We start from the raw sequence: 26,231 nt of genomic DNA on the forward strand, positions 1-26,231 counted from the left end.
GGAAGCCTGTTGCTCTTTTCATGAAACTCCTCACCTAAGCACACTACTCTGACTCTTTACTAAGAATACAGATGCTACAAGGTGTTTTCTAGTCTTGTCAGAAAGTTTCTCTATATCTTTCCAGTTCTCATCTTCCTTCCTCCCTTGGTGAAGATCATGACTCCTATCACTCATTCACAGAAGACATACCCGGAGAGCACATGTCACAAACTAGGTTTTCTAGGCACTGGTGGTATGGAAGCAAACAAGCTAGAAAAGGTCCTGCTAACAGGGCTTATGTTCTAGTGGATGGGAGAAAATAAACAAGTAAACAAGTAAAAGGAGGATTTCAAGTAATGCAATGAGCTATGAAGAAAATGGGACAAAAAAGGTGGCATAGGTAGGGCAGACTTCAGATGAAAAGGTCAGAGAAGGATGCTCTGAGAAGTGCAGAATGAAGACAAAGAGGTTGGCCATCGAAAAATCATGCAGAGAAGCATTCTGGCAGAGGGTGACAATGGCAAAGACCTGGAGGCAGGGGACAGTGTGGCACATTCTGGGAAAAGACCAATGGACACTCGCAGCCTTGTAGCCGAGGGCCAAGGTGGGCCTGTGCTGGGTCTCTGCTGGGGATGCCATTTCCACCTGCATCACCTCACAGATCACAAGCCATCAATGATCTCTGATTCTTCACATCATTAAGCTGTTCCTCTTCATTAGTCCCTTCTCATGTACTTAAAAATGTTCAAGACATGTTCAGCCCCAAAATATATTTTCTTTAACTCGTGCTGCTTTTTGGAACATCTTCCTTTTAAGATTGTATTTTCCCAAACTTCCACTTTGTATTGTATGTTCCCTCACTTCCATTGTATGTTCCCTCACTCCCACTTCCTGACTTATCTTTTGTACCCCTGTTTCTGGGCACATTACCACTTTCAGTGCACTGTCCAATCATCAGTAATTTCATGGTTTCAAATCCAGTGACCGTTCTTCAACCCTCATCCTTCCTGAGTTTGGGTCACATTCTTGACAATCCCCCTTTCCAAATAGTCTTTTTCCTCTATTTCCATAAAAATGCATTCTGCTCATGCTCCTTCTACCTTTGTGACCCTTCTTTGACTGTTTCCTCCCTGACCTCTCAAATGGAGTTGTACCCCTAAGTTCTTCCTTCACAGTTGCTCTTTCTCCCTCCCTCCCAGCTCTTTTCCCTCGCTTTAACAATCCCATTCACTCTCAAGACCACAGGCCAGGCCTTCTCTGTGGGTAATTCCCGCAGCTGTTTGTCTCTAATCCTGCCTGCTCTTGGGATATCCAGAAACATTTTTTTCAGCAGCAAGGGAAAGTGTTACGTCACTTCAAACTCCTCATGTTCTTAACTCAATTCAGCTTCCTCCTCCTCCAACCAGAAATTACATTCCTGATGGATTTATACTTAACAAGCCTAATCAATGCTATCTCTACGATGATTTTCAAATGTCCGCTTTGTCCCCTTGCTACTGCCAACACTTTCACTGCCTTCTCATGCACATCTCCTGTGCTCTCAAGGACCTCTCTCCTGGATTAATCCAGTCCTTGTTAACTCCTGCTGCTGCTGCTACCACATCTTGCCAACACCAAGAAGATGATGTTCCTAATAATCACTTGCATCTTGACACTTTATTTCTCAAAAACCTTCAGCAACTCCTCACTGTTTACCCAATGAAGCAAAAATGCTTATCACAGCTTTGGAGAATTTCGATGATCCCAAAGCTATCTTAGCTCAATTGCTCACCCCTTGATCAGCCTCTAAGTTATAGAAATGGTTTTGTTTGCTCTTGCTTTTCTTATTCTTTTGACTTAGAACACCATTCAACATATCTACCAGTTAAAATCCTACTTATGTTACTTATGTCTCATTCAAATGACATCTCTCCCAATTAATTTTCCCTGATTTCCTCAGCAGAAAATGGGTTTCTCCAAATTCACACTGCCTTGTATTGTAGTTATCTGTGTATGTGTAATAGTATGCAGTATTTTTCTTGCAGTCACTATTATTTTATCTATCTGAGGACAGTGGCCTCCTCCCCCCTTTTTTATATACCCACAGTGCCTGGGATAATGCCTTTCTGGGGTATAAAAATTCAGGTTTCTAATACTAATTTTAAAATTATCTTTGGCCGGGCGCGGTGGCTCACGCCTGTAATCCCAGCACTTTGGGAGGCCAAGGCGGATGGATCACGAGGTCAAGAGATCGAGACCATTCTGGTCAACATGGTGAAACCCCGTCTCTACTAAAAATACAAAAAAAAAAATTAGCTGGGCACGGTGGCGCGTGCCTGTAATCCCAGCTACTCAGGAGGCTGAGGCAGGAGAATTGCCTGAACCCAGGAGGCGGAGGTTGCGGTGAGCCGAGATCGCGCCATTGCACTCCATCCTGGGTAACAAGAGCGAAACTCCATCTCAAAAAAAAAAAAAAAATTATCTTTAACCTGTAAATTAGTTAACATCACATATAAACCTAAACTTGATAAAGTTCATCTCCTGTTAAATAGAGGTATTTGGAATGTGAATATATAATACAAGAAAATTAAGTCCTAAATTGGATGTGTTATATGTCTGACTTTGGCATCTCCAATTTTCTTAAATCAAGGTGCACAGGTATCTGTGCCATTTAAGAACATTGACTTAGAAATACTTTGAACTGCTAGAGGAGCTGACTGAAGCCAAGGTGAGGTGTGTGTGTGAGTTAACAGAAAAGATAAGTGCCAACACCACTTTTACTTTCCATCGTTCTCTCTTTTATCTGCTATTGTCAAAGTCTGAGACTATACCATATAAGAATATTTCCCTAATTCCTGAAACTATATATTTTAGCATCGAGACATTATAATTTTATCCTGCCGTGAGGGAATTATCACTAACATCCCACTTAGCCTGAACATGTCCCGAGTGGCTCAACCTATTGGTCTTATAATCTTCTTCCTTTTAGCAAAGAGGAATTCCATCTGTCCACTGGCTTGGGAAAATATCCTTGGTGCTGCCTGTGACTGCTCCACCCCACTCCCCACACCCCAGCATATTCCATATATGAACCAACAGTGAATTCTGTCAGCCCCACCTTCAGAAAATATCCCAGATCTGATCAAGTTTTACTACCTTTACTGCTACTGGCTAGGCCCCAGCCTCTATTACCTTTCATCTATATTTTTTTGCATCAGCCTTTTAACTGGTCTCTCTTCCTCCTCTTTTGCCATCGAGTCTATTCTTAGCACAGCAGATGACGAGATCCTATTCAAGTGTGAGTTAGATCATGTCACTCCTCTGCTCAAAATCTGCCAAGCTCTTCTACTCATAGAGAGTCAAAGCAAAACCCTCTCACTGGCCTACTCATACCTACCTAACCTGGACCCACATCCTGAGGGTTCTTCTCTGGCTTCATCACTTTCTTGTCTTCTCCGTCATCATTTCCAGACACACCACTTTCTCCACTGTTCCTCCAAGAAGTCAGGCTCCCTCCTGCCTTTATTTTTTTATTTTTTGAGACAAAGTTTTGCTCTGTCACCAGGCTGGAGTGCAGTGGTGTGATCTCGGCTCACTGCAACCTCTGCCTCCTGGGTTCGAGTGATTCTCCTGCCTCGGCCTCAAGAGTAGCTAGGAATACAGGCACGTGCCACCACGCCCAGCTAATTTTTGTATTTTTAGTAGAGAAGGGGTTTCACTATGTTGGCCAGAACAGTCTTAATCTCTTGACCTTGTGATCTGCCCGCCTTGGCCTCCCAAAGTGCCAGAATTACAGGTGTGAGCCACCATACCCGGCCCACTCTTGCCTATTCACCATCCTTTTTCTTATTTATTTCTGGGTTCAGAGCTATGCTGCCAAGGGCCAAACCTTCTGAAATCTGACTTTCAAATGAATTAAGGTACAATAAAGCAAGTACCTTAGGATCTCAGTCTATGTAAAATCAATGCAGTAACGGCTAGCAGGGTATTGCATACTCTTTAAAGGCTCAACACTGTTTGAAGATGAAGAAGGACAGATGGGAAAAAATTACACAAAATTAGACGATCTTAAGTTACTCTTTTCACGTTTCTCATTTCCAGGATAAAGATTGGTCTTAAGAAACTCAAGAGGCAATTTTGGAAATAGCAATTCTCATTTAGCACCTTATTAAAATAGTTATACTTTTCCTGAACATCAAAAGAAAGAATATTTGAGATTATACCTTGAATATAAGTCCAACCAAAATGTATAAATGCCATATTGACATTTATTCCAATAATATATAATTCTAAAAAGATTTTTCTTATTTCTTCTGAAATACCAACCTGGGAAAAGAAGTCATCATTTATGTTACATTATAAAAAACTGTAAAATCTAGAAATGCTTATTAGATGACCGAGGGAAGATCTGAAATTTAGTCTCCTTCTGGGAAAACTAAGGGATACAGACCCAGTATTTCTAATCAAAATAATATCTGACAATATTATAATATTGCTTTACTACAATGTATATTTAATGACTATGGAATAGGATAGTCCATATAACACCTTTCATGAAAATCAAAGAAAAAGGAAATTCTCTAGACTACTTCACTGGTGCTTAGACATAAGAGCAAAATACTTAAGGTGCTTGACTGAAGAGTTTATACATTTCAAGAGTAATTCCATGTCTACTACCTTTTGGAGATAAAATGAAAGAGTGGTGGCAGTGGATTCTAAACATGGGTTTCAACTGTCTATTAAAAAAGCCAATTAAATATCTTACCTTTTTTAATATCTCTGTCTCAGCAGCGTGAGTCTTTTTCAGCTCTATTTTCATCTTTTCTGATTCAGCCTTCAGTTTGTTGACGACAGTCTCATGTTCCCTGGTAGCCCTTTGCTTTTCCTCTTCACGAAGAAGACCAAGCTCTACCAGCTGCTGTTTCCGCTGTGAGTTCACATTAATCAGTTCTTCTCTCAACTTGTGAACCTGAGCCTCCATGTCAGCAATAACCTTATTTTAAAAAATGGAAAAATGGGTAGAGGATATGAATAGGGAAGTCACAAAAGAAGAACCAATGGGCAAAAGGCCAATAAGCGAAATATGAACATATGAAATAGAAAGTTTAGCTTGCACTCCATCCTCTCTTCTTTCCTTCCTGCCCTCCCTTTCTTCCTCCATTCCTTTTTTCCTCCCTCCTTCCTCTCCTTCCTTCATTCCGTACTTCCATATCATTCCCTCCTAGCTTAGAGGCAAATACCCACTGGAACATTTTACCATACATTTGTATCCTTAAACAGCATATTGTTTAGTTTTACTTGTTTCTAAGATCTATGTAAATAGAATATTACATGATATTTTTCTGAAACTTGCCTTTTCAAATATTCAACATCATCATGTTCCTGAAATCCATCCAGTGTTCCCTATTGGATTTTTGCTTTTTATTTATTGATTTCTGCTTTTATTTTTATGTCCTTCTTCCTAGTTTTTTAAGGTTTATTTTATATTCCTTCTAACTTCTTATTTTGGATACTTATTTATTTTTATCTTTTCTTCTTTTCTGATTTATAAATGTAAAACTACAAATGACGCTCTTGATTTAGTTCCATCTCTTTGCTTTAGATATGTAGTATTTTCATTATCGTTTAGTTCAAAATTTTTTTTAACTTCTCTTATGATTTTCTCTTTGACTTATGAACCATTTAGAAGTATGTTTCTTAATTCCCAAGCATATGGGACATATTAGCTTCAGGGTTGCCATAACAAAGTAGCACAAACCAGATGGCTTAAAAGAACAGAATTTTATTCTCATAGTTCTGGAGGCTAGAAGTCTTAAAATCAAGGTGTTGGCAGAGTTGGTTCCTTCTGGAACCTCTGAAGGAGAAACTGTTCCATGCCTGTCTCCTAGCTTCTGGTATTTCCTGACAATCTTTACTGTTCTTTGGTGTGTAAATGCATCATTCCAATTAGTGCCTTTGTCTTCACACAGATTTGTTCTCTCTGGGTGTCTGTGTCTCCGTGGTGCCATGTTTTATAAGGACACTGATCATACTGGATTTAGGGCCCATCTTAATCCAGCATCACCTAATTTTAACTTGATCACAACTGCAAAAATCCTGTTTCCAAATGGTATCACATTCACAGTTTCTGTGTAGACATGAAATTTTGAGGGGGACACCGTTCAACTCAGGACATGGACTTCAATGGCTCTTGCTTTGTCATTCACTTCTAATTGCATTGTGGCCAAAGAATGTAGTCTATCTCCCATTAAGTCTTTGCAAATTTTGAGAATGTTTGACGGCAAGTTATGTAGCCAATTTTTTAAAAGCTTCAAGTATGAGTGCTAAGAAATGTGTATTCTGTATTTTCTACAGTTTTCCAGTGCTATGTTCTATACATGCTCATCATGTCAAACTTGTTACATTGTTGAAATCTTCTGTCACTTACTTATTGCCACCAACACATTAGCCAGCAATGCAACATTTTCTAAAACACAATGATAAATGTTTCATTTCATGCCTGATGTACTTTCAACAAGCACTGCATAAATCAACATTTGCTTGACTGGAAACCAGAAAAATAAAAAAGCAACAGTAATCCAAATGTCGCATTATGATGCTGGGAATAAGAATACAAAGCTAAATGATGAGAAGTTGCTTTGGTCAAAATATCTACAAGAATTATTTCATTTTCAATACAAATATTATATTCATCCTATTTTTAATTTGAACAATTTTGTGATTTCTACATGATAAGTAATAATTGCTATAATTTTGAGTGTTTACTTGCATTAGGCATCATATACAGATTATTTTAATCTTTTTAACAACCCAGTTGGATAGATATTAATATACAAAGTTTTCCTTATTTTAGATTGTGTTCAGTATATATTAGCTCAACTATTAGCCCTGTGGCTTCTCTACACTAGACTGGAAAAGGCATCTAGAACAAAAACATTTATATTAGAGGAAAGACAGTGCTTTCTAGTAATAAATCTGAGCCTTTGAGAGGGGAGGTGATGGGATGTCCCACTTATATCTGAGCTCTCTAAGAAAAGCTTACTTATACTAGTCCCAAAGGAATGTGTGAAAGGACTTTATATAAAAGGCTGATTCTTGTAAACCTGTAGTGGAAAAAATTAGTTATTTTCTTTCTTCAGGAAATCTATGCAATATTTTAACATTTATTTGTTTCTCTATTTCACAGATTGATATCTGTATATCAATATTCAGCTGTAGATCAATTGTCCATGAAAACAAAGTCTTTTACCTTTTGTTCTTTGTTTTATAATGATTCCTTTGAACCCAAGGGAAGAGATAGTCAATGCAATCAGACTCTGAAATAGAGAATACATCTTCTAAAAGCAGATAGACTTTAGCAGTGACAACAGTTATGTTTTTGGGAGGCAGAACATTCATCACTGCACTGTTTACAATAGCAAAGACCTGGAACCAACCCAAATGCCCATCAATGATAGACTGGACAAAGAAAATGTAGCACATATACACCATAGAATACTACACAGCCATAAAAAATGATGAGTTCATGTCCTTTGTAGGGACATGGATGAATCTGGAAACCATCATTCTCAGCAAACTGACACAAGAACAGAAAATCAGACACTGCATGTACTCACTCATAGATGCATGTTGAACAATGAGAACATGTGAACACACGGAGGGGAGTATCACACACTGGGGTCAGTTGGGGGGTGCTAAAGGAGGGACAGCAGGGAGGTGGGAGGGTTGGGAAGGATAACGTGGGAGAAATGCCAGATACAGATGATGGGGGGACGGAGGCAGCAAACCACCTTGCCAGGTACGTACCTATGCAACAACCCTGCATGATCTGCACATGTGCCCCAGAACCTAAAGTACAATTAAAAAAAAAAAAAAGGCTCAGGGATATCAACGTGGCAGAGCAGGATGGGTTGCTGGCTCCCTTCCCCAAAATCAGTCCTGAAGAAAGCACACAGGAAGCATGAATCTGAGATACGAATGATTATAACAATAATAAACATATCAAAAGCAAATTCTGAGAAGCTCCTGGGTGGAATAACAACAGTCCTAAACTGGAGAATATACGTGTGCAAAAAAGAAGGGGGTGCAGCCAAGGGAAGAAAATAATAGAAAACTGCTGTAAGAAGGTGGGTTGCAGGAATGTTTTACTTTCTGCTCTTCTCTCTCTTTTGTTTCCAGGTAAAATCATATCTGTTCCATTACCATGTTGGGAGCAAGAGCTCAACATGGTGTTGACATCAGTCAGTCAATACCAAGGAAAGCAAAAGCCTTCCTTGGGTGAGGAGTTGGAGAAACAGGTGCAGACTTATCTGATCTTCCTGGGTATTCCCCCTTCCACACTCTTCCCTCCAAATTTCCAGGATGAATGACTTAGTCATTAGACATTTATTTCTAGGTGTTTAGGTACATTCCCGAGCAGCAGGTTTTCCTGATGAAGTAACTGCGAAAGGGAGTGGTGTGGCAATGAAGGGCTCTGTCTTAGCGTTCATAATCTCCTCCTTCCATGAGCTCATCCAACAGATCAGGGACTAAAGGCGGCCCTTCTGCTCTTTCCCAGTCAGGCTATCTGATAGGCCCAAGGGAAAATGGGCTCCCTGGCCAAAGTAAATAAACCTGAGGAGCGAAACTACTACCAAAAAGAGACACCTAAATAACGTATATTATCTGAAGCAGTATAATTGGAACAGATGAATCAAGAATTTTTTAAATGCATAATAGGCTAGGTGTGGTGGCTTATGCCTGTAATCCCAGCACTTTGAGAGGCCAAGGCCGGTGGAGCGCTTGCGCCTAGGAGAGTTCAAGACCAGCCTGGGTAACATAGTAAGGCTCCTTCTCTACAAATGCTACAAAATTAGTCAGGTGTGGTGGGGTGCACCTGTAGTCCCAGCTACTCAGGAGGCTGAAGACGGAGGATCAGTTGAGCCCAGGAGGCTGCAGCGAACCGTGATCATACTCTGCACTACAGCCTGGGTGACAGAATGAGATCTTATCTCAAAAAAAGTCCCTAAGAAACATACAAACAGTAACATAGATACTTAATATTCTGAAAATGTAATGGAAGAAGTTACAGACATGAAGCTGCAATTAATAAGTCATAAAAGAAGGAAAAAGTGAAAATGATAGGAAAAATAGCAAGTTAGCTAAAGCCAAAGAAAATAATTGTGCATTGGAAGGATGGTAAGATAGAAGGACTCCCCTGGGAAGAGCAGAGAAAGGTAATAGTATAAAAAATGCAAAAGAAAAGCTAATATTTGTGGAGGACAAGAAGTGACAACATCTAAATAATAGTCTGAGAAAAATAGCTATGGAAAGGTTTTATCCACATTCAAGCCGATTTAAAAATCTGCTTTTTATCATATAGTGTATCATCTCAAAGTACTAAGAATTTCTCATAAGAGTATGTATTTATTGTACTTAATTAATCTGTTATTATGCATCTCTATCTCTCAATTTTCACTATGGTTAGTACAAAGTTAACACCCAAAATCCATAAAGGCCAAATGTCTTTTTGAAAATTAAAAAGTATGTATTTTTTATAGATTTGGGAGCACAAGTACAGTTTTATTACTTGGGTATATAGCACAGTGGTGAAATCTGGGCTTTTAGTGTAATTATCACCCAAATATTACACACTGTGCCAACTAGGAAAAAAAAAAGCAAAAATGTTAGTTTTTGCAAAGCACTGGGACCATCCCAAATTGAATTTCAGTCTCTGTCAATGTATATAAAAATATTTTTATGCACATCGTCATCACTGTGTAGATACTGTTCTATATTTTCACACACCCAATTTTAATTTAATTCCCATTTAGTGGCTCCCTGGTATTTCATCCTTCCAGTACAGGGAAATCACAGAGATGCTGTGGGTTTGGTTCTGGATCACCTCAATAAAGCAAATATTGCAACGAAGTGAATATTGCAATGAAGTAAATATCTCAATGATATTGGTTGGTTTCCCAGTGCATATAAAAGTTATATACGATTCAGGCGTGTCCAAGGGAGAGAACACAATCATGGGCTTTTTTGTTTTTGTTTTTGAGATGGAGTCACCCAGACTGTAGTGCAGAGGTGTAATCTCGACTCACTGCAACCTCTGTCTCCCAGGTTCAAGCAATTCTCCTGTCTCAGCCTCCCCAGTAGCTGAAAATACAGGTGCCCACCACCATGCCTGGCTAATTTTTGTATTTTTTAGTAGAGACAGGGTTTCACCATATTGGTCAGGCTGGTCTCGAACTCCTGACCTCTTGTAGTTTTTATTTCTGGCTGGGCCAGTATAGCCCTTTCCTCATCTCTCTTTTCTGCTTATCACTAGAGACAGAAACTAAAAACCATGGCTTCTGGCTGCTAAAAGCCTAAAGCAAAACAAAACAGAACCACAACAACAGCAAAATAAGGTGGGTTGGACAAGCTTGCAGTTTACTCAGTGAGCATCATGCCTAAAAAACAATGTACGTTCCTTAATTTAAAATACTTTATTGATAAGAAGTATTAACAATCATCTAAGCCATTCTTATGTCCCAATCTTTTTTGCTGCTGGAGAGACTTGTCTTGATATTGATGACTTGCTGACTAACCAGGGTGGTGGTTGCTGGAGGTTGGGCGACTGTTCCAATTTCTTAAAATAAGACAAAAATGAAGTTTGCCATGTTGATTGATTTCCTTTACAAAAGATTTCTCTGTAGCATGCAAAGCTGTTTCATGGCATTTTATCCACAACAGAACTTTTTTCAAATGGAAGTGAATCCTCTCAAACCTGCTACTGCTTTATCAACTAAGTTTACATAATATTCTAAATCTTTTATTGTCAGGTCAACAATGTTCCCAGCATCATCTCCCAGGTATAGGTTCCATCTCAATAAATTACTTTCATGATCATCCATAAGAAACAGCTCCTCATCCATTCAAGCTTGATCTTGTATCAAATCAGTCACATCTTCAGGCACATTTCTAGTTCTAGTTGATGTGCTATTTCCATCACATCTGCAGTGACTTCCATTGAAGTCCTGAACCCCTCAATGTCATCCATGAGGGTTGGAATCAACTTCTTCCAAATCCTGTTAATGTTGATATTTTCACCTCTTCCCATGAATCACAAATGTTCTTAATGGCATCTGGAATGGTGAATCCTTTTCAGAAAGTTTTCAATTTACTTTGCCCAGATCCATCAGAGAAATTACTATCTATGGAAGTTATAATCTTATCAAATACATTTCTTAAATAACAAGACTTAAAAGTTAAAATGACTCCTTGATCCATGGACAACAGAATGGATGTTGTGTTAGCAGACATGAAAATGACATTAATTTCCTTGTACATTTCCATCAGAGCTCTTGGATGACGAGGTACATTGTCAATGCACAGTAATTTTTGAAAGGTATCTTTCTTTTCCGAGCAACAGGTATTAAGAATAGGCTTAAGATATTCAGTAAACCAGTCTCTAAACAGATGTGCTTTCATCTAGACTTTCTTATTTCATTTAGAAAGCACTGGCACATTAGATTTAGCATCATTCTTAAGGGCCCTAGGATTTTCAAAATGATAAATGAGTAATGGCTTCAACTTCAAGTCACCAGCTGCATTAACCCCTAACAGGAGAGTCAGTCTGTCCTTTGAAGTTTTGAAGCTAGGCATTGACTTCTCTCTAGCTATGAAAGTCCTAGATAGCACCTTCTTCTAAAAGAAGACTCTTTTGTCTACATTGAAAATCTGTTGTTTAATGTAGCTACTTCCATCAGTGATCCTAGCTAGATCTTCTGAGTAGTTTGCTGCAGCTTCTACATTAGCACTTACTGCTTCAACTGCACTTTTATGTTATAGAAATGGCTTATTTCCTTAAACCTCATAAACCAACTTCTGCTACCTTCAGACTTTTCTTCTGCAGCCTCCACACCTCTCTCAGCCTTCAAAGAATTGAAGAGAATTAAGGCCTTGCTCTGGATTAGGCTTTGGGTTAAGGGAATATTGTGGCTGGTTTGATCTTCTATTTAGATGTCTAAAACCTGCAAGTAATAATGCTGTTTTTTTTCTTATCATTCATGTGTTCACTAGAGTAACAGTTTTAGTTATTTAATTTAATTTCATTCAAGAACTTTTCCTTTGCTTTCACAACTTGGCTAATGATTTGGCCCAAGAAAGCTAGCTTTCAACCTGTCTTGGTTTTCAACATGCCTTCCTTTCTAAGCACAATCATTTCTATCTTTTGATTCAAAGCGAGAGATGTGTGACTCTTCTTCATATCTGAATACTGAGAGGTCAGTGTAGGGTCATTTGGCTTAATTCAATATTATTGTGTTGCAGAAAATAGGGAGGCCCAAAAAGAAAAAGAAAGATAAGTCAAAGTACAGGAATACCTTTGTAATGTTTTTTCCTAGTTGCTCTACAGAAACACTGAATCTATTTTCAGTATGAACAACAGTGTATGTTTTGGTAACTGAGAGGAAAACATTTTTAATTGCCAGCATTATGCAGTGACTTTAGTTCAATACTGACATGCAAATAGAAAAATCATGCTCAAAAACGTATTAATAATTTATGGAAGAAATAGAACATTAAACAAAAGAACTTAATGCACAAGATCTATATGAGGAAAAGTATGAAACTGTGAAGAAAGATGATATAGTTTAAATGTTTGTCCCCTCCAAATCTCAGGTTAAAATGTGATCTCCATTGTTGAAGGTGAGACCTGGTAGGAGGTGCCTGGGTCATTGGGGTGGATCTCTCATGAATGGCTTGGTGTCATTCTGGAGGTAATGAGGGAATTCTCTGTTCATGCAACAGTCAGTTGTTTAGAGGTGTCTGGCACCTTCTCCTCACACTCTGCTTTCTCTCTCGTCATATGATGTGTCTGCTCTTCCTTCACCTTCTGCCATGAATGGAAGCTTCCTGAGGCCCTCACCAAAAGCAAATGCTGATGCCATGCTTGTATAGTCTGCAGCACCATGAGCCAAATAAACTGCTAGCAATGCCCTGATACTAAAGTTCATATGGGAAGGCAAAAGACCTGGAATAACCAGCACAATACTGAAGAAAAGAACAAAGTTGGAGGATTCAAATTACCTGATTTAAAGACTTACAATAAAGTTGCAGTAATCAAGACAGTGTCGGCATGGTATTGTCAACAAAAACAGACACATAGATTAATTAAACAGAATAGAGAGCCCAGTAATAGACCCACAAAAATATAGTCAACAGATCTTTGACAATGAAGCAATGGCAATTCAATAGAAAAGTTTTTTCAACAAACGGCGCTTTAACAATTTAAATATCTAAACACACACACAAAAAAAGTCTAGACATAAAGTTTGTATCTTACACATTTCACAAAAACTCAAAATGTATCATAAAACAGAATGTAAAACAAAAAACGTTAAAACTTATAGAAGAAAACAAAGGAAAAATTTTAGTGGACCTTAGATATGACAATGTGTTTTTAGATAGAACATTAACAGAATCCATGAAGGAAAAATATTGATAAGTTGGACAGTATTAACATTTTTAAAATGTCTTCTCTGTGGAAGACACTGTTAAGAGCGTGAAAAGATAAGCCACAGACTGGGAAAAATATTTGCAAAACACATAGGTGATAAAGAACTTATATCCAAAATATACAGCAAACTTAACTGGAACTACAGGGAAAAACAGACAAATCCACCATTCTAGTAGGAGATTTCATCATTCATGAAAAAGTATTAACTATTTATGGAAGAAACAGAATATCAAATGAAATAATGTATAAAATCTATATGTGGAAAGCTATGAAACTGCGAAGAAAGTTTATAAATATATTTACATGTATATATAAATACAAGTGTGGATAACACTGCAAGAAACTGGTGGTATCAGAGACATTTTTGACAAGAAGTCAAAAGAGCCGAAGAGGAGCAACCTAGCAATGAAGATTTATGAAGCAAGTATATTCAATAAAAACCCAAATGATCTGGACAGAGAAAACTGTATAAACAATCTTTCAATGCAAAGACATAGACATGTACCCACAAGAAACAACAGTAAACAGGGAACCATGACTTCCCCAAAAGGACAAAGCAAAAATCCAGTGACTGACCTTAACAAGAGGGCAGTCTGTGAGCTCTCTTCAATTGTGACCAACAATTCAAAATAGCAGTTTTGCATGGACACAGAGAGGGGAACAACAGACAATGGGGCCTATCGGAAGGTAGAAGGAAGGAGAGAATCAGGAAAAATAACTAAGGGGTCTTGCTATGTTGTGCAGGCTGGTCTCAAACTCCTGGGCTCAATTGATCCTCCTGCCTTGGCTGCCCAAAGTGGTGGAATTACAGGTGTGAGCCACTTTACTGAGCCACACACATACACTTTAAATTACTCATAGTTCAAAACAAAATTAAGATAAAATTAAAAGCACTTTGAATTGATGTCTGGAAGGAGACACAAGGCACTTTTGACACTTTTTACATTGGTACTACTTTGGGTGGGGATGAGGTGGTTAATGGTGACAGTCAGGGGTGAATGGAAGATAGTTTACTGTATCTACTTTTGTGGCTTATAAATTCACTTAATTAAAATACTTAGAAATAATTGATAATGAAAACAGTACTTATCAAATCTTGAAGGATGAAGCTAAAATGAGAGAAATGTGTAGACATAACCTGCCATTTATTTTTAAAAGGTTAATTATTAATGAAGTAGGCAACCAGTTAAGAAGTTAGAAAGATGGAGCAATTTCTGGTAAGACTGATCGAAAAACAAAATGCACATAAACAATATTAGGAATAAAAATAAAGCTATGGCAACATTATTGATAAAAGAGAGATATTAATAACTAACATTAAATTTTAAAAAGGGTATACTATAGATCATTAGAAATTAAAAAATATGATATTTAAAAAGCGTTATGCCAACAACTGGAGAATCTAGGTGAAATGGACAAATTTCCATGAATACATAAAATGCTGAAAGAAAAAACAGAAAGCCAAATAATCTAATATAAATAAGGAAATTTTCAGTCAAAAATCTTTCAACAAAGAAAAGATTGAGTTCATATAATTTTACAGGTGAGTTCTATAAAAATCTTCCATGGGACAGGTCACTCTAGTCTTTTACAAACTTTTCCAGAGAAGAGAGAAAGAGAAAAATACTCACAAACCAATATAAAGATTATAATATTGATACCAAAAGATGACTGATACAGGAAAAGAAATAAAAATTCCAGGCCAACTCACTCATGATCACATACATGGCAAATCTGAAATTATTAGCAAATCAAGTCTAATAATGTATAAAAATGAAATATGTAATCACCAAACTCTAGAGAATGCAAGGACATAAAAATTTATAAATGCCAAGAAATATCAAATTTAGATGAAGAGGAAAAATTCCTAAAGTACAAAAATTTACCAAAACTGACTCCATAAAAAACTGGAAAATGTGAATCATCCTATAACCATCAGAAAAATTAAAATAGTAAGTCAAATTTTTTTTTCCAGAAATAAAATATTAAGCCCAGATGGCCCTACTGGCCAGTTCCACTAAATATTTAGGAAACAAATAACTCATACTGATTCTTTCAGAGGATAGAAAAAGTAGCATCAGTCAGCAACTCAATTTATGACACTAGCATAACACCAATTAAAAAACATCCAAAAACAGTCCAAAAAAAAATCTCAGGTAAATCTCTCAAAACTCATCAGCAAGTCATTAGGAAACTGAATCCAGTGATATTATCTTGTAGAAAAAAATTGAATGTAACCTAAGGTTGATGTAATGTTTAAAAATAACCTATAATATAATTTACTCCATTAACTCATTAAAAGAAAAAACATTGGCCAAGAGTGGTGGCTCACGCTTGTAATCCCAGCACTTTGGGAGGTTGAGGCGGGTGGATCACGAGGTCAGGAGTTTGAGACCAGCCTGGCCAACATGGTGAAACCCCTTCTCTACTAAAATTACAAAAATTAGTTGAGCATAGTGGCGGGCAACTGTAATCCCAGCTACTTGGGAGGCTGAGGCAGGAGAATTGTTTGAACCCAGGAGGCAGAGGTTGCAGTGAGCCGAGATCACACCATTGTACTCCAGCCAGGGTGATAGGGCGATACCCTGTCTCAAAAATAATAAAAAAAATAAAAAAACAAGAAAAAACATTATGATTTTCTGAATACCCAGAAAAACACTTGATAAAATTTAACAACAAAAATTGTTACCAAAATAGAAATAGAAAAGATTATCTGACAAAAGACTTAGGCAATTTCATCCATTCTTCATCGTAAAGTTTCAAAATATCCCTTTTAAAACTAGGAAGAGGAAAAGAATGTCTACTATCATTACTTGTATTCCCAAGTGTATGACGAGAACATAAAAACAAAACTAGCCCGGCATAGTGGCTCATGCCTGTAATCCCAGCACTTTGGGAGGCCAAGGCGGGTGGATTACGAGGTCAAGAGTTTGAGATTAGCCTGGCCAACATAGTGAAACCCTGTTTCTACTAAAAATACACACACACATACACACACACACACACACAAACACATACACACAAATTAGCTGGGCATGATGGAGGGGGCCTGTAATCCCAACTAGTTGGTAGGCTGAGGCAGGAGAATTGCATGAACCCAGGAGGCGGAGGTTACAGTGAACCGAGATGGTGCCACTGCACTCCAGCCTGAGTGACAGTGCAAGACTCTGTCTAAAAAAAATAAAATAAAATAAAATAAAATAAACACCAAAACTATCTTTAATCATAGATGCCATCATGGTATATACAAAAAATGCAAATAAGTGTACAAATTATTAGAAATAATAAGAGTTTAGAAGGATGTCCGAATAAATGATCAATGTTGAAAAATCAACTGCAATTTTTACACATCAGCAAAAAACTATAAAACATTTACAACTATGACAACAAATAAAAAATTTTAGAAATAAGCCTATCAAAAGATGTGTAAAACCCTACAGAAAAAAGATAAGGTTTTTTGAAAGACATAAAAGGAAGATCTAAATAACTAAGAGATATATCAGGGTGATGAAAGTCTCTTCATCAGTTCTCTGCAGATTAATAATCTGGAGAGCAAGTCCAATTAAAATTTCAAGAAGGGCTTTCAAGAAATTTGACAAGGTGAACCTAAAATGTACAAGGAAGAACACAGTACCATGACACCCCTAAAATGAAAAGGTGGTGTGGTACTCCCTACAAGAAATGTAGGTCTAACATGATGTTATCATAATCAACACAGTATAGTTGTATCATAGAGAACAGAAAACAATGGACAAATGAAACACAATTGGGAGCCTAGAAACAGGCTCATACTGGACAGAACTGGCATTACACCGTAGTAGGGATGTGACAAACCACTGTGTTCTAAAAATTATGCTGACACAAGAAGTTATTCATATGGGGAAAAATAAGAGCAGGCCCCTATCTTACACAATAGACAAAAATAAGTTATTTCCATTTTTAGGTCTATATCCAGGAGAAATATAACGTTTGTTAAGACAAAAACTTGTAATACGAATGTTCATAGCAGTAATATTCATAACAGCCCCAAAGGAGAACCACCAAGATGTCCATCAACTGATGAACGGACAAATGAAATACAGTCTGTCCTGCACACAATGGAATGTTATTCAGAAACCAAAAGAAATAAGGAACTAATACATGCTACAAGATGAATGAACCTTGAAAACATACTGAGTGAAGGAAGCCAGTCACCACATACTGTGTGATTCCAATATTTTACATGAAATATATGAAATACCTGAAACAGGCCCATGTTTAGAGATAGATTAGATTAGTGGATTGCCTAGGGCTGGGAGTGCTGAATGGAAATAAAGAGTGACTGTTATTGGGTCTGAGTTTTTGGAGAGAGGTGATACAGTTAACGGTGATGATGGTTTTGCAACTTTGTGAAGGAAGATACTGAAAACCACTGAATTGTACAGTGTAAATAGGTGATTTGTATGGTATGGCAATTATAGCTCAACAAACCTGTTTTTTAAAAAAATCAGTTTTTAGTGGATGAGAGAGCAGATGTGAGACAAAACTTTTAAAACTATGGGAGATGGCTTTATGACTTAGTAAGGAAAGGCAGGACTTAAAGGGCACTAACTTGAAAAGATTGATGAATTAGATTGCAATACAATTAAGAACATTTTTCATCAAAAGACACAAGAAAAGAGAATGAAAAACTAAATCATGAACTGGAAGGGAACATCTGTAACATATGCAGTTTATAAAATAATATTATCCAGAATGTCTCCAGTATATCAACAAGTAAAAGATAAATAACCCAAGAGAAAATAAGTAAAACAATGCATGACCCGGCACTTTATAAAAGGCAAAATTTCAATGCTAAATGTGGAAAGGTGCCCAGCTTCATTAGTCATCACAAATGCAAATTAAGGCTATTTTGATATCATTTTACAATCACCATATTTGCAAAACTTACGAAGTCTGACAATACCAAATGTTGGCAAGAATGTGTATCAATGGGTACTTTTACACATGACCGATTTAGGTGTAATGTGACAAAACCTTACTCTGAGTTAACTTGGCACTACCTAGGAAAGTTGAACACTTTCATAAGCTATATCCCAGCAATTTGTAGAGAATCACTTACACACGAATACCAGGGACATGCTCAAGAATGTACACAGCAGCATTTGAAGAACTACATAACTAAACTTGTACCTAATGGTTGTCACTGATTTATCTTCATACAATGGGATATTATATAAAGCAAAATGAATTAACTAGAGCTGTGCACAAGACAATGGGTGAATCTTAAACATTAGATACTGAACGAAAAATGCAAACCAGGTTACCTACAACATGCAACCATTTTTATAAAGTTAAAAACAAACAAAAATAATATTTTGTTCAGAGAATATATATATATATGATAAAGCCATAAAACATTATTAGGTAACTATCAACACACCATTATGGATAATGGTTACCTCTGGGGCAGGTGGTCAGGAATATGGGAAAGGAAGGAGCACACAGGTAGTGTTGTAACCAAGCAAGTTGTAAGGAAAAGCGCCACACTCTGAGATTGAATCAGGAGTCCTTTATTGCCAGCGACCGAGAGACGGCTAACACTCAAAATTCTCTAGGCCCCGAAGAAGGGGCTTGATTCCTTTTTATACCTTGCTTAGAGAAGAGGGGAGGCAAAGAGGAATTTTACAGAAGCAGAACAAGCAAGTTAGTAGAAGGTAGCTGGTAACCAGGAGGCTGGAGGTTCCCAGGATTGTTGGCTACCAAGGCAGGGTATACACATGCAGTTCCCATGATTCTGGTTACTAAGGTGGGTAGCAGCGGGGACTTTCCATACAATCAATCACCAAGGGGGTAGGGTATTCACAATAGCAGGTAGACTCACCAAGCAGGATGTAGTTACAATGGTTACAAGTTTCTGAGTACAGTGTGACCCAGCTGTGCACCCAAAAGACAAATGACAGGGAGGGAGAGGCTAAGATGGAGTTTGTCTGGCTCACATCTAAGATGGAGTCTGTTAGGCTAGCACAGTAAAGGCAACAATTTTAATAATGTTCTAATTCTCAACTTGAGTGGTCAGTTCATGATGTTCATTTTGTTGTATGTATTTAAATATTAATTATGACACACATTCTTTGTATCAGACACTAGATAAAAATTTTGGAAAGATGATATACTTCTCAAAAGAAGATATTTATGTAGCCAACAAACGTATTTTTAAAAAAAGCTCATCATCACTGGTCATTAGAAAAATGCAAATCAAAACCACACTGAGATACCATCTCACACCAGTTAGAATGGTGATCATTAAAAAATCAGGAGACAAAGATGCTGGAGAGGATGTAGAGAAATAGAAATGCTTTTACACTGTTGGTGGGAGTGTAAATTAGTTTGACCGTTGTGGAAGACAGTGTGGCGATTCCTCAAGGATCTAGAAATAGAAATTCCATTTGACCCAGCAATCCCATTACTGGGTATATACCCAAAGGAATATAAATCATTCTTCTATAAAGACACATGGACACATATGTTTATTGTGGCACTGTTCACAATATCAAAGACTTGGAACCAACCCAAATGCCCATCAATGATAGACTGGACAGGGAAAATGTGGCACATATACACCATGGAATACTGTGCAGCCATAAAAATGGATGAGTTCATGTCCTTTGCAGGGACATGGATGTAGCTGGAAACCATCATTCTCATCAAACTGACACAAGAACAGAAAACCAAACACTGCATTTTGTCACTCATAAGTGGGTATTGAACAATGAGAACATATGGACATAGGGAGGGGGACATCACATACCAGGGCCTGTTGGAGGAGGTGGCCGGGGAGGGATAGCAGGGGGTGGGGAGATTGGGAGGGATAGCATTAGGAGAAACACCTAATGTAGATGACAGGGTAATGGATGCAGCAAACCACCATGGCACGTGTATACCTATGTGACAAACTTGCACGTTCTACACATGTACCCCAGAACTAAAGTATAATAAATAAATTTTATAAAAAAAGATGACACAGAGGTTTTAAGCCCAGCTGACAAGAAGAATGTTTCTAAGAGATAATTTCTTAAATTGTAATACAATAATTATTTTTAATACACTATAAGAGTGCTACTATTTATTATGGAAATACACATATCCCAACAATTTTTCTTTTTGTTGTCGGTATTTCATAGGAGACACTCAATTCTGTTTTCGAATACTACATGGCTTCATTATTCCTTACCTTTGTTTAGCATTAAATAAAGTTAATTAAAAAATAATATATTCTCTTTAGAATAACATATTAGTAGTTCCAATATATATTTTAGTTATATATTATTAATATTAAGGCCACCAAATTTATTATTTTAAATCATATGAAATATATCAAAATTATTTCTCTATTTTCATTATTCTGGACACAATAAAGACATATATTTGGATTTAAGCTTATAAATTCAAAAAATACATTATTTTAATCTGTAGTCTTTTAGTCTTCTAATACTATTTTGTAAATGTCATACGCAAAATAATTTTCTTTCATTTTATAAACAACTCCCATAGGACCTTTAGCATAAAAGAATTTAACCTTCTAAGAAAACATGGCTTTTGCCTTCCAAAGAGAAAAGTTACTACTAGAAATGACAGATGGCTAGTTTGTTTCTAACAAATTACATACAATAATTAAATGCCAATCAGCTCTGTTCTGAAGCAGGACAATGGCGTGTCATGAGCACCATGGGTTCAGGCCATAGGCATGATTACAAAGAAACAAAATGGTAGAAAACAGGCTATTGGGAGGTTTGAATTCAGAACAGTCTGTGGCAAAGGTGTTCCTAGAAAGGCGAGTGCCTCCTGTGAACTCTGGCTTTGACACAGGTCTCAGATCTTCCAGATTTTTGCTCCTTGGGCAGTTTGCCACTCCATGTGTCCACCTAACCATCTATTACCTCATCAGTCATATTTTAAGACGCTGGTTGTCTATGTTAATGTGCCTGAGTGTCCCTTTCAGAAGAGCTATAGCCTTGTTTATACATAAGATTTATCAAGAAAGCAGAATTCTCAAAGGAAGACAGGGATTAGATTTCAAGAGAGGCAGTCCAAGCTCCTGACTTCCTCCTCACTGGAAATTTCTTCTCACAGTGAAAGGGCAAGGACCCTAACAACAGGGGCCCTGACACCATTCTCCCCTCTTCCTTGACATTCTTTGGCTGGTCACAAACAGAGTTAGTTAGCGATACAGTATGGAAGTGACTAACCTTGGGCAGGCATTACCAGAACTGCTCATTCAGGCTTCTGAGAGCACGATGTCACAGATTTCAAACATACTTGTGTTTCTTATGTGAATTACGGGTGAGCGTAGACTAGAAAGGCTGAGGTGTGCCTGCTCATTGCATCTTTATTATTACAAGGACCTAAATGCCACAGGACTGAAAACCTCCCAGATGAGTGAAGACATAAAGTGATCATCTAATTTCTTAACTGATCATATCATGTAGAAAAGGTCAGAGTGCTGCTATAGTCACTATAGCCACTCCTGCAGTTGGTGGGCCTTTTTAGAGGTATGCAAGTGTGTGTGCACGCATGTGCACGCACAGATGTATGTACCTTTTATTCACCTGGTTCTTTCATTTTACCTCATATAGGAAAAACTATTTTTTTGTTTTAGTTTTTGTTGTGTGTGTGTGTGTGTGTGTGTGTGTGTGTTTTCTTTTTTTTTTTTTTTTTTTTTTTGAGACTGTGTCTCACTCTGTCACCCAGGCTGGAGTGCAGTGCCATGATCTTGGCTCACTATAGCCTCCCCTTCCCAGCCTCAAGTGATCCTCCTGTCTCAGCCTTCTCAGTAGCTGGGACCACAGGTGTGTGCCACCATGACTGGCTAATTTTTACATTATTTATAGAGACAGGGTTTTGCACATTGCCCAGGATGGTCTGGAACTCCTGAGCTCAAGTGATCTGCCCGTCTCAGCCTCTCAAAGTGCTGGGATTACAGGTGTGAGCCATTGTACCCAGTCAGGAAGGACTGTTGCAGTTGGTGTACATGGCTTGAATATGAGTGTGATAACTAACTTATGATAAGTATCATATAGTGAGAACGAAGCATACTATATTGAGGAAGTCAAGTTGCTGCATATACAGCTATAATACTGATGGCAGCAATGGACCATCCGGATCTCCGAGGCAGCCTACTGCACCACCCTCACCCTTGCACAGCCGGGCAGGACCCGCTCCCAGGCCTGGAGCTTTTGCTGCAGCCTCAACCTCCCTCCCTGCCAGTCTTGGGGGTTCACCAGCATGTGGCTGATGGTGCAGCTGGGGATTCATGAAGCCAGTCCCAAGAAAGTCAGGTTCGTTTGTGCAGGGTTGACCAGGGTTGCCAGGCCACCTGCACCTTACCTGCCACTGCGGCAGGGAAAACATGGGGAGAAGGCGAGCAGTCCGCAGAACCCACCCCTCAGACCTCCCCAGAGCCTTCACCCTAGGAGCTGTTGTGATGGGGCCCAGCTGAGTCACTTGACAGTGGAGGAGCAGCACAGTTGGGCATAGAGGGGTGGACAGAGAAGGGCCCTGAGGCAGAGCTGGGCCCAGGGTGGTGCTGCACTCCACAGAGCCAGTAGGAGCTGGGAGCAGGCAGAAGCCTCACTCTCCTGGGTGCAGCTGCGGTCACTCAAGTGGCAGCTGTAGACCTGGGCCTCCCTGTGCTCTTGGGGTCTGGGAGCAGGCAGGAGCCCTGCCCTCCTGGGCGCAGCTGCAGCCACCTGGCCACAGCCATGGACCCCAGCATTTCTGCACTCTCAGGGGCCTGGGAAGGCCCCACTTTCCCCAACAGGGTCGGAGTAGTCTGCTCCCACTGCCTGGCCTCTCCCTGCTCCTAGCACCCACTCCAATCCCAGAGCAAGGTTGGGGCTGAGCCCAGGTGCTGTTGCAGCCTGGTCGGTTGTGCCCACACAGGAGGCATCACTGACACACCAACCCCCACCACCTCAGTCCCCTCCAGACTTTGAGCATCAATGAGCATGGGAGGGTGGCCCAGGCAGGGCTGAGGACAGCTGGGCGCTGGCCTGCAGGCATCCCTTGGCACAAACAGCCTAGGCACCATGAATGGCAACAGGAGGCAGACAGGCTTCTGGGAGGAAGGGGGTGGGTTCATGGTGAAGCCCTACCTTCAAGCCAGGGAGGCCCTGAAGCCTAGGAGCTGGCCTGCTGGTCCCTGGTCCCTACAGACAGGAGTGGAAACCTGTGATGCTTTTTCCCCAGCCTGTCCATGGCCATTCATGGACCAACTGGCAGGCTCTTCCTCCCCTCTGAGGCCCATAAAAAGACCCGGACTCAGCCAGATCAGGAGAGACAAGAAGTGACCAACTGCCAAGAGGAGCTACCCACCTCAGGGTCCCCCCTCTGCTGAGAGCTGAACACTCATTGGGACAACCTGACTGCAGAGAGGGGCTACCCTCTCTGCTAAGAGCTAAACACCTGTCTAGACACCCTGGCTACGGACAGGAGCTACCCACTGTAGGTCTCCTCTGAGCTCTTCTATTGCTCAATAAAGCTCCTCTTCATCTTGCTCACCCTTCACTTGTCTGCATACCTCATTCTTCCTGGACTCAAGACAAGAACTTGGGACCTGCCAAATGGTGGGGCTAAAGGAGGAGTAATACAAACAGGGCTGAAAGACATCCCTTGTTCACCACGTTGCAGACGACAAAGAGAGAAGAGACAAGGTGAGAAGAGCTGCAGCCCTTCAGGGAACTCAGACCTAGGAGCTCCCTGAACCAGGGCTGTGACACCATCTTTAAGGCTCTGCGGTTCCTGGCATCTCCAAGCTTCCTTCCCCTGTGTCAGCCATGGCAGCTGCTTATGGTATGCCTGGTCTAGCCACAACCTTGCAAGGAGCTAGCACACCTGGAGCTGCCCGCCCCACTGCAGTCGGCGTGCCGACCCCATGCCAGCTCACATACTACTCACCACTAGGCAGGCATGGGATACAGGTTGGTAGTGCAAGCTGACCCAGCCTGTCACGCCAAGTGGGTGAAACTAGCTCAGAGGGCCAGAGCAAAACTCTGACAAAGATACCACTGGCCACAGAGGTTTCTAGCTGGCAAAGCAACACCCTAAGAATCCTGTAACAATACTATAATCTTACTTTGAAGATTTTGAAAATATTCTGGTACCATACAGTAATTCAAGGTCATTATTATAAAGACCAGTTATCAATGTAAAGTCACATAAATGTATAAAGTTGAAGAGATTGGGATTGATCTGTAGGAGCCAGATGAATATCCTGTAAGTAATTTTGAAAGGAAAATAATTCTTTCATTAGCGATTTACTTTTATGAATCCTATACATTTAAATTCTTATGTCTTTTCCTTTAGATTCTAAATAAGGAGCTTATCTAATAACAGCTCTATTTATTACTATATATTTCCCATTTTAACATGTTTTAATATAAATCACCCCAAATTTGTCTTTAGTTATATGTCTCTAAAATTTTCCTGAGACCTTTGTCAAGTGGAAATACTGGGAGATAACTTTTAGTGTCTACAGCTGCCAACTTAAGAAGTGAAGGGGAATGAAGTAGCCCATGGCTATTTTTTCAAAAAAATGTTGAAGGGGGAAAAAACCCTGATGACTAGGTTTGAAAAATACCTATTTCTGTTAGTAATATTATATAATCGAAGTATATATTATGAGTTTATATTATTATATGTATTAACAAATTTTTAAAATCAAAATATAAAGAAGAGATATTCTTTCTGTTATATTTTGTTATTGATCCTCACGTCAAAGTTGTTAATGAGGCAAAACTTCAGACTTTTATACATCTAAAACTTTTACTCTGCCAAAACAAAATATCTTATTTTATTTTTTAATGAAAGAAATACATTGATGGCTAGGTGCAGTGGCTCACACCTGTAATACCAGCACTTTGGGAGGGCAAGGAAGATGGATCACTTGAGGTCAGCCTGGCCAACAAGGTGAAACCCCATCTCTATGAAAATACAAAAATTAGCCAGGCATGGTGCTGGGCAGGCACCTGTAATTCCAGCTACTTGGGAGGCTGAGGCAGGAGAATCACTTGAGCCCAGGAGGCAAATGTTGCAGTGAGCCGAGATCATGCCACTGCACTCCAGCCTGGGCAACAAAGTGAGACTCTATCTCAACAACAACAAAAAACACATGGAATGAAATACGCATTTTGAGATTTATCAGATACATAGTTTTGAAAGTGAGTATTCAGATTTCAAAGAAGGACAGCATACATATTAATAAACCAATAATAGAATATATTAGGAAAATACTGTTGTATCAATAAAAAAGAATATTTTTTGCATAGGTTCAACCTGTCAATTTATTTCAGAGAGATTACATTTATATAATGCATACAACTATATATATGTTCATTAGTATTTAAAAACTGAAATTCACCTAAACAGTTAAAATTAAAAGCATATTTAACTATACAATTATACAATATACCTTTTATTAGTTTTCGGAAATTAATGATTTAAAATTAAGTCACAAACTATACAGTTCTTTTATAGGTGAGGCAACATTTTGCTATAAGGTTTTGAATTAAAGTTTATATTTTTATAGCATTTTTATAGGGCTCAAACATGAACATATGTTACCATAAGCTATTGGATAGACAGGTAGCTGATAACAGTAGAAAAGAGAAACATTACGGGATGCAGGTAAAGTCACATAAAAGTCTAGGCAAGAAACCAGGTCTTCAGATGCCCAGGACAGCACATTTTCTATTTTTAACCTGCTGCATTCTAACCTGCAAATAGAAATTTCTTGACTAATATCGCCTGT

The 26,231-nt window shown here is 38.9% G+C and overlaps 1 protein-coding gene across 11 annotated transcripts in view; it reads right to left on the reverse strand.

Annotated features, from left to right (window-relative positions):
* CEP112 (centrosomal protein 112) overlaps positions 1-26,231 on the reverse strand; it is a 664,691-nt gene that overhangs the window by 307,944 nt on the left and 330,516 nt on the right. For all 11 annotated transcript variants that reach the window (XM_064369449.1, XM_064369448.1, XM_064369450.1 and 8 more), the window contains one exon: positions 4,724-4,951. In XM_064369449.1, coding sequence (XP_064225519.1) covers positions 4,724-4,951 — 228 coding nt within the window. The remainder of the gene's footprint in view (positions 1-4,723; positions 4,952-26,231) is intronic.

The sequence above is a fragment of the Aotus nancymaae genome, unplaced genomic scaffold, assembly GCF_030222135.1.
Source record: "Aotus nancymaae isolate 86718 unplaced genomic scaffold, 86718_ANA_hifiasm-v0.15.2.pri h1tg000089l, whole genome shotgun sequence".
NCBI lineage: Eukaryota > Metazoa > Chordata > Mammalia > Primates > Aotidae > Aotus > Aotus nancymaae.